This window comes from Haliotis asinina, unplaced genomic scaffold (assembly GCF_037392515.1).
Source record: "Haliotis asinina isolate JCU_RB_2024 unplaced genomic scaffold, JCU_Hal_asi_v2 scaffold_33, whole genome shotgun sequence".
Taxonomy (NCBI): domain Eukaryota; kingdom Metazoa; phylum Mollusca; class Gastropoda; order Lepetellida; family Haliotidae; genus Haliotis; species Haliotis asinina.
Window position 1 is genome coordinate 182,657 of NW_027133905.1, and position 10,310 is coordinate 192,966.

General features: G+C 36.7%; 1 protein-coding gene and 1 pseudogene across 2 annotated transcripts; one reads left to right on the forward strand and one right to left on the reverse strand.

Moving 5' to 3' along the window:
* Positions 1 to 4,966: 4,966 nt before the first annotated feature.
* On the forward strand, positions 4,967 to 7,748 carry LOC137270074 (uncharacterized). Of its 2 annotated transcripts, none has more exons than XM_067803877.1 (3): positions 4,967 to 5,203; positions 5,760 to 5,782; positions 6,528 to 7,748. In XM_067803877.1, the coding sequence occupies exons 1-3, from the start codon at positions 4,985 to 4,987 to the stop codon at positions 6,754 to 6,756; spliced, it is 471 nt and encodes a 156-aa protein (XP_067659978.1). In that variant the 5' UTR covers positions 4,967 to 4,984; the 3' UTR covers positions 6,757 to 7,748. The 2 variants fall into 2 exon arrangements, with proteins under 2 accessions (XP_067659978.1, XP_067659979.1); XM_067803878.1 differs by having other exon boundaries at positions 4,969 to 5,203; positions 5,760 to 5,877.
* A 936-nt stretch (positions 7,749 to 8,684) lies between these two features.
* On the reverse strand, positions 8,685 to 9,372 carry LOC137270072 (uncharacterized; annotated as a pseudogene).
* Positions 9,373 to 10,310: the final 938 nt, after the last annotated feature.

Genomic DNA, 10,310 nt, shown 5'->3' on the forward strand with positions numbered 1-10,310 from the left:
GTTTTGACTGAGTTATTTAATTTCTGATTTACTAGGTGAGAATCTTACCTGGATTTGTCGTCTGGTCCATGGAATAATTGGCGGGTATGCGAGTAGACACAATAATGTGACAGATTTGTTTTGTGCATGAAGGATGGTGTCCAGTTGTTTTATGTTGTGCATTATTCCAGTGCCAGTTCTTGAGTGCTTGTTCTGTATTTGTTTGAATGGGCACAGAAAGACATGATAGAATGATAAATTGTTGCTGTTCGAGGTTTATTGCTTGTTGTAATACTGCCTATATTGCTTTTAATTCTGCTGAATTAGTGCGGATGCACTTGATATAATGTAGGTTGGTTGTGTTTGTTTGTGATTGTGTGAGATGGGGACAATGGGGTGTAACCCCTAAGAATTTTATTATTCCCCTGGGATGTAATATAATTTATCTAATTAACATTAATTAAGAGACATCGAATTGGAAGGTGATCAATAATTAATTTCACAAATTTCTTTAGTTGGGCTGGTGAGATGTTACAAGATATCTCAAACTGATATTTGCTGTTCAGTACATTTTGTGTTGGTGGTGTTCTCTCAGCAGATGCTCACAATACCTGTTAGGAAAATGCATATGCAATTTGATATTCTCCTATTTTGGCATTTTTTGTAGCTTTACTAGAGGGCCATTAGTTTTTACTGTTTGTACTGTAGATGGCCGTGGTGTCATGTTTTATGCTTCTGCTAATTTACAGAAAACACATTTGTAAGGCTTATATTACCCCTAACTGTACCAAAAGTACCATATATACAATGCATGCTGTATACGCGCACCTACATTCCTACTTTATTGATGACAAACAAAATATATATGACACAATATGTGATCTGTACGCATATATGATACATATGTCACGTTATATGATACGTATGCATATACGATACATATGTCACGTTATATGATACATATGTCACGTTATATGATACGTATGCATATATGATACATATGTCACGTTATATGATACGTATGCATATATGATACATGTCACGTTATATGATACATATGTCACGTTATATGATACATATGTCACGTTATATGATACGTATGTCACGTTATATGATATGTATGCATATATGATACATATGTCACGTTATATGATATGTATGCATACATATGTCACGTTATATGATACGTATGCACATGTGATACATATGTCACGTTATATGATCTGTACGCATATATGATACATATGTCACGTTATATGATACATATGTCACGTTATATGATACGTATGCATATATGATACATATGTCACGTTATATGATACGTATGCATATATGATACATATGTCACGTTATATGATACGTATGCATATATGATACATATGTCACGTTATATGATACGTACGCATATATGATACATATGTCACGTTATATGATACGTACGCATATATGATACATATGTCACGTTATATGATACGTATGCATATATGATACATATGTCACGTTATATGATCTGTATGCATATATGATACATATGTCACGTTATATGATACGTACGCATATATGATACATATGTCACGTTATATGATATGTATGCATATATGATACATATGTCACGTTATATGATACGTACGCATATATGATACATATGTCACGTTATATGATACGTACGCATATATGATACATGTCACGTTATATGATACGTACGCATATATGATACATATGTCACGTTATATGATACGTATGCATATGTGATACATATGTCACGTTATATGATCTGTATGCATATGATACATATGTCACGTTATATGATACATATGTCACGTTATATGATACGTACGCATATATGATACATATGTCACGTTATATGATATGTATGCATATATGATACATATGTCACGTTATATGATACGTACGCATATATGATACATATGTCACGTTATATGATATGTATGCATATATGATACATATGTCACGTTATATGATACGTACGCATATATGATACATATGTCACGTTATATGATACGTACGCATATATGATACATATGTCACGTTATATGATACGTACGCATATATGATACATGTCACGTTATATGATACGTACGCATATATGATACATATGTCACGTTATATGATACGTATGCATATGTGATACATATGTCACGTTATATGATCTGTATGCATATATGATACATATGTCACGTTATATGATACATATGTCACGTTTTATGATACGTATGCATATATGATACATATGTCACGTTATATGATACATATGTCACGTTATATGATACGTACGCATATATGATACATATGTCACGTTATATGATACGTATGCATATATGATACATATGTCACGTTATATGATACATATGTCACGTTATATGATACATATGTCACGTTATATGATACGTATGAACATGTGATACACAGGTCCTTTGTTATTACTAAAATGGCTAAGCGACACCCTTTTAATAATAAATATTTTTTGCAACACCTCTATCCATGCACTTGTGCATTTTTAAAGACATTATTACCCTAGATAAAGATTGTTAGCTGCCGATATAGATTTGTATCTAAATGCTTCATGTTACATTTCCTTGCCAATGGTGTAAGGATCTATAATGAAATATCACATCATAGTGGAATAAAGGTACGTATGAAATATCCTTTTTTTTCTGTGTAATGTTGAAAGCAATGTTGTTGTGCGAGGTGTGCTCATTTTGTACGGTTTTGTTTCTGAAATATCTTAAATTACCTATAAGCAGCAGAATCTCTGCTTCTAAATTGCAGGATTTGTAGGTCATCACTTGGTAGTCTGCTTCAGCAAGCAACAAGCATACACTTGTTATACATAAAAAACAATGCATCATATTGTGAACATCATCATATTGTCCGATGGTATGTGCATCAACTGTGAACGAACTTAATGAATTCCAGTTCACCATGCAACCAATGTTGACACAGCTCTTTTTAGACACGTTTACAGGCATTTCTTAATTTTTACATGGGCAATGAAAGGGGGGACCTCCCTTCATCGTGTTCTATCGTTTTCATAATGCAGTTACACATTTGGTTTTTGCACCACATGTTGTCAGATGGTATAGGCACTTGTCCAGCAACTGTAAATGGTCTGACTGACTTCCAATTCACCATCCAACTGATGTGTATAGGATGTATTTTGGGGTATTTTGTCAGCCATATATAAGTTTTGCCATGGACAGTGAGAGGGGCTACCTCTTGTTCATGTTATATAATTTTTCAGAATGCAAGTAAACATCTGTTTTCTACACCATATGCTGACATATGGTATAGGGACATCTGCAGCAGCTGTCAATGGTCTGAGTGAATTCCAGTGCACCATGCAACCGATGTAGATAGGGTGTATTTAGGGGTATTTTCTCAGCCATATATGATTTTTGCATGGACTGTGAGAGGGGCTTCCTCTTGTTGGTGTTATATCACTTTTCATAATGCAAGTGAATATCTGGTGTTTGTACCACATGTTGTCAGATGGTATAGGCACATGTCCAGCAGCTGTAAATGGCCTGAGTGAATTCCAATGCACTATGCAACCGATGTAGATAGGGTGTATTTTGGGGTATTTTTTCAGGAATGTATACGTTTTGGCATGTACAGTGAGAGGGGCTAACTCTTGTTGGTGTTATATCAATTTTCATAATGCAAGTAAACATCTGGTTTTTGCACTACATGTTGTCAGATGGTACAGGCACATGTGCACCAACTGTCAATGGTCTGAGTGAATTCCAGTGCACCATGCAACCGATGTAGATAGGGTGTATTTTGGGGTATTTTTTCAGGAATTTATACGTTTTGGCATGTACAGTGAGAGGGGCTAACTCTTGTTGGTGTTATATCAGTTTTCACAATGCAAGTAAACATCTGGTTTTTGCACTACATGTTGTCAGATGGTATAGGCACATGTGCACCAACTGTCAATGGTCTGAGTGAATTCCAGTGCACCATGCAACCAATGTAGATAGGGTGTATTTTGGGGTATTTTTTCAGGAATTTATACGTTTTGGCATGTACAGTGAGAGGGGCTAACTCTTGTTGGTGTTATATCAGTTTTCACAATGCAAGTAAACATCTGGTTTTTGCACTACATGTTGTCAGATGGTACAGGCACATGTGCACCAACTGTCAATGGTCTGAGTGAATTCCAGTGCACCATGCAACCGATGTATTTAGGGTGTATTTTGGGGTATTTTGTCAGCCATTCATAACTTTTCCCATGGACAGTAAGAGGGGTTCCCTCCTGTTGGCGTTATATCATTTTTCATAATGGAAGTAAACATTTGGTGTTTGTACCACATGCTGACATGATACAGACACATGTGCAGCAACTGTCAATGCTCTGAGTGAACTCGAATGCACCATGCACCCGCTGTGCATATTGTGTATTTTTGGGTATTTTGTCAGCCATTTGTGACTTTTTGCGTTGAGAATTGACAATGAGATGGGCGCCCTCCTGTTGGCGTTAAATCATGTTTTCATAATCCAAGTAAACATCTGGTTTTTGTACCACATTGTCAGATGGTATAGGTCCATGAGCACCAACTGTCAATGTTCTGACTGAATTTCATTGCACCATTCAAACCTGTGTGGATAAGTTGTATTTGGGGGTACTTTATTAGCCATTTGTAACCTTTTGCATGGACAATGAGAGGAGCTCCTTTTTGTCAGTCTTGTACACTTGTTCATGTTGCAGTTAGACAGCTGGTTCTTGTACCACATGTTTTAGATGATATAGGCACATGTGCACGTGCACTAACTGTAATTGGTCTGTAAACGATTTGTGACCAAACTTTCCATGATTTTACACAGGTTAGACGTTAAGGTCTGTATGAAACAGGGCGAGATGGATCTTTACCGAAATGCGCAAGTAAATTTCCCGAGCACAAACTTTGTGTACAACTAAAGGCAAAATATAACCTCCCTTGGTTGAATTACCTCCCTTGCCACAGGCGAGCAATCCTCACCAAACATGGCTGCCACAGTGCAAATAATAGATAGTAAACAGACCGGACCAAATGGCTTTGAAGGTTATACAGTGCGTGATTTGAAGGCACACCTGCGGGAACGAGGCTGTCATGTATCAGGGACAAAGGCCGAGCTCATAAAGCGTGCTATGGGATTGAGGGTTCTGTCTGAAAGGCAGTTCTCCAACACTGACCTTGAGCAGACAGAGGACAAAGTTGAACAGGTAGATCAATGTTGATGTTTCTGATTTAAATTATTTAAAATAAATGATTTTTGGCCGAAAATGACATGTTACGACATAATTAGGTTGAAAATGGGTAAAATTTTATTTTGTTTTCCAATCATAGGCTCCCATGTCATTTCAGTGTACATGATCATGATGATGTAGATCTAGCATATATAATTACACAAATTCTGAATCTATCAATTTTTGTCAAATTTTCATAAAATTCGGCACGACTGTAGAAAACCATCTCACCTGAATCTGTGTAATTTCAAACTAGAATCCTATCCACACTATTAGAGATACTGTGATTTAATCAACAAAGCATAATTTTTGTGACATGTCACTGAAAGTCCCATTGGGGAATCAGCTTGTAAATTCGACTATCATCAATTTATAAAATGAACCAAGCCCAAACACTACAAATACTAAGCTGTTGTTTCACTTTTTCTTTCTTATATCCAACAACTCCATGAAAAACATTACTAATGTAATGTAAAAAAAATAAACTTTTTTATTATTTAATATTTAATGAATTCGTTTACATTTTGATCAGGACTCCAGGAAACAGGAGGCAAGGTTTGCAACCTCTCTCGGAGAAAAACTCCCTGAACCCTGGACAGTACCCAGCTCTGAATGGACCGACAGTGAAGAGGACATTCCCATTATTAGATGTTCAGATCTTTACAATTATCTTGTCCTAAACAGGAGAACTTTTGATCATAAAACAACAAAAGCAAAGGGTCAATTGAAAGCGAAAGTATTTTATGAGGAGGGATATGCCCACAAATTAAATATCACAGTATAGCAGTTGAATGCTCCCACTGTTATGTGAAGTGTAGGGTTATTCCATCCATACCTGGCAGCAAGGAAAATCAAAGACCTGATTATACTCTCTGGGTAGCCCTAGCCAAGATGTCAAGAAATGTGCATGCAGCTGGTTGCACATGTGCAGTTTAGTTTCCTTCTATACATTTGTAACATAGACAAAATGGTTTCTTTCCATGTTGCAACCCAGTCTTATTAAAATCACATCTAGCAGGGATCATAACAGGGTAATGGGCCAACATTAAACTTAGAGGAAACTATAACATTATATTTAGATAAAGATATTCGACTGACAAAATGTAATTTCATTTTTTAAATAGGTACCTATGTAAGCACCTCTGTGTAGCTTTCTAAATATATTAAGGCTGTTGGGCCCATCAGACTTTGTTAATGGAAATGGCTGTTTCAAATGACCCCTCATATTTGTCAGATTTGATGATTATGGAACAAATAGAAAAAACGTTCTTGAAACTATCATCCTTTTTTATATTTTCAGGGAAGGTGAATGTTGCAACCATGTTTCCACTCTGCTGTATGCCTTTTTTGACATGAGCGAGAAAAAGGAAAAGGGACTGAATGCTTCCACATCTAAGAAGAATAAATGGATGGAACCGAGAAGGAAACTATCCCCCGTGAAATCTCAAAACCTTATCTTCAAGAAGTACAAGACGCAAGAGAGAAGCACTGAGAACAAGCTGTCATCTTCAACAACAACCAACTACTAGGATATCAGATTTGGATAAGATTACCCCAGTAAATGTGTCATCTTTTTGCGACAAGTTGCATGAAATTTCACCAAATTCTGGCTTTCTATTATCACAAGATAAGTATGTTAAGCTTTAAGTTAAGTCTCTATCTCCACTTCCCAAACTACACCAAATTGACTTTCTTTATCATGACAGTGTTGATCTTAATTCTCAGAACTGCAAGGATGAGTTTCAGTCTTAAAAAGACCTTCAATGATGTTCATGTCAGCCCTGAAACGTGTAGGAATATCGAAACAGCAACCAAAGGGCAAGCTAATAACCCCAGATGGTACGATGCTAGAGGGGTAACTGCATCCAACTTTGGGAAGGTTTCTCAGGTTCTAGGCTTTAAAAAATTTGACAGTGCAGCATTACGGAGGGGTGAAGCAGAAACATCATTATTACTATCAAATCCAAGGGTAGTTGGCAATTACCGAGAGGAAATGGTGTGATATTTTCATATGGACTCTCAAAGGATATTCTCTTGAGAGAATATATTTTGACAATCGATTCTGGCAGGACATGCTCTATAAACTCAACAGCTTCTATGTATCTGCATTGCTTCCAGAACTTTTCTCCCACAGAGTTAACGTGACAAAGTTCTCTTCCAGTAACTTTTGTACCACTGTTTCATGTGTTCTCTGTTGTGAAGAACAATTCCACAATACTGCGAGAATAGAGTAGTACCACCTTTGGCTCACCAGTGGCAGTAGCTCACAGGTTTCATCTCATAACCATATTGATGATACAGGCTTTCCACCTGCTCCTACGTGGCACCTCTGCAATATAACTGAAAGATTACTGAAAGGGGCATTAAATGTTGTTAACTTAACATATACATTATGTTGTATATCCCTTTAATCACCAGCCCAGTGCCAGTCGTAGCTCACAGGTTTCATCACATAACCACATTGATGTCTCTTATGCACATTCCTTCTGGATAAACAACGAATAAATTTTTGTTCAATCAAGCTTTTATTTGGTTTTGTTTTTGTAATGGTACAACATGAATTTGCAACATTCATGATATCAGACATGCAGTTGATGCGGGCGAACATCAAATACACTTTGCAGAATTATGATTGAAATATGTAAGTTTTAAAAATTATTTAAATTTCCATTCTCCTCATAAGGTACTGTAAACTAATAGTTAGTGTGTTCAGCAATTCGATTGGTCAATTTCTGGGATCAAATAGTCTGAATGATGTTTTGAACAAACAAATTAATCTTATCTGCTTTGAAAAGCTGTCTGTTAACTTCAGTATTTGTCAGCAGCCATACATTCTGTCGATCTGTTCATTTGTGATGTTGTTTACAACCTTTAGTCCCCCATTTTCAGCAATGACCAATTCTGATATAAATTTCTCAGTTCACATTCACTAGTGAAAAAAAGCAAAGAAATACGCTAATTATTGTGCGAACGGTTTACAATATTGATAAATAATTTCAGTTGTTACATTGCAGGATTTCATTCTTACTCAACACGTGCAAATTTTCTATTTGAAACCTCGGCTGACGCCTTTGGTTTCAAAGATAATGAAATCCTGGAAATTTAACAATTGAATCTATTTATCTTCTAAATATAGTTAAAATTAATCTTCTTCGTCATGTGTAAGTGGTGGTTGCATATTTGTCAAGGCAGCACAAATTTTCCATATATGTGTTACAAGATGAGTTGTAGTTATTGGCATAACTCCTTGAAGAATGCGAACATTCTTAACTCTTGAAATTGCTCTTTCCACATCAATCCTAGGATAAGCAATCCTCCTTGTTACCTCCACTTGTGTTCTGTTCAACTGTCTTTTTCTTTTCAGAGGGGGCATGATACGTTTAAGACATCTAAGTGCTGTTAGGTCAGTGATAAGAAACCCCTTGTCCGCCATTATTGCATCGCCTGGTTGAATATTACATTTTACAGTCAATTGTTTGTCACTAATAGCTCCTGACTACAAATCGGAGACGAATGTTATAACACCTGCAGGACTTATGCCGATTAGTGCCTTGTACGTCATATGAATTTTATAATGTGATTACAACAGGGATTTATTAATATTTGATTGTGGAGTCTCAGTAAATATTTCTGTGCAGTCAATTATTACACGACAGTCAGGATGCACCCGTTTGAATTTCTGTGGCATCGAGTCCATGATTGCTGATTTTGATGGCAATTGTATCAAAAAAGAGAGCTTATGTGAAAAGTAACGTATCCAGTGGTTTGTTATGGCACTACATGAAGACACAGAAACCTTGAATCGATATGACAAGTCCTCAAGCAGTAGTCCCGAGTCGCAGACGCATCATGACAAGAACAAATTCATCAACTAATCTCAGACTTCTTGGTCGTCCAGCATTCCCTCCGCTACCTTTCCGATTTGTATGTTCCGTAGCATCAGTCATTTCATCAAAACGTAGATTGAAGATTGCTTTTGGAATTCCAGTATAGAACATGCACTTTTCATCATTCTGAATAACATCTTCATGTGCTATACCTGGTCTTTCCACCTGAAAACCAACTTTTGGAAAAGATTTCACATTGACTACAGTGTCAGAGCTCTCAGTTTGGCTGGCAGTTGTTCTTAACTGAACTTTTCCCATGGTACTGATATTAGTGACGGTCACACTAACCTGCTCACATTTATTAAGTGTTCGCAAAGGTGTTTGCTGTACAACTTTGCAGTAGTCATGCAAGGACAGAGAAATATTTTCATGTGGAAAATTGTCTCAGCTAGTGAGTGGAATGTTGTTTGACAAGCATTCATCTTCAGAATGGCTCTCTGTGCAAGTGACACAACATTTATCTTCCTTGTCCGGCTGATGTACAATTTGGTCTGAAGCTATCTGAAATTAAATGAATGTCTAAGTCAATTACTTAGATCTAATCCCATGCAAACCTACATACACTTGGCAAGTGAAGAAAATGTTCAGTCAAACATGTGCTAATAAACATGATAAAGATACAAACGTTGAAAATATTGTTTTTTAGCATGAAACAATTAATTTGACATAGGTTTGTGGACATGTAAATTGGGGAAAGGACCAAAAAGCCTTAGCGGAAAGCCAATGGCATGGCAAGTTACTAATGTCTATTCAATAAATACTAACAAAACAAAGGATTAACTAGACACATGCATCACTTTCATACTTGCCTTTGATAAAGAAAATTTCTTTACTGTTCCATCTAACCAATAAAGGTTGTTGGTACAGTGCCTTTCACAAACACACCATTAGGAAAGTGGGCAGAACAGAGCCAGTCATTCTTCAGATTGGCCTTAAAATTTGGGCTCACACTTTTAATTCTTTGCAGCCACACAGCCTGGGTTGATTTATCTGCTGGAAATCTGTGAAGGCTGATGCCATTCACTACTTGACCACCATGGTTAGAACACACACAGCAGTAAAGTCTGTTGCATGTTTTCACTCTTGACTGACGATTGCTTGAAGTGGCCATATTGCTCACAGGAAGCAAAGCTGCAGTGTTTTCACAACAAAAGAGTACACAAGGGAGGTAATATTTCAGGGGAGGTGAGACCCTT

Bases quoted from the DNA above. Each gene is read 5' to 3' on its own strand.
- LOC137270074 (XM_067803877.1), top strand. From the start codon at position 4,985: ATGGCTGCCACAGTGCAAATAATAGATAGTAAACAGACCGGACCAAAT. The intron at 5,204-5,759 runs GTAGATCAATGT...CATTTTGATCAG, and splicing joins CAGAGGACAAAGTTGAACAG to GACTCCAGGAAACAGGAGGC. The intron at 5,783-6,527 runs GTTTGCAACCTC...TTATATTTTCAG, and splicing joins TCCAGGAAACAGGAGGCAAG to GGAAGGTGAATGTTGCAACC.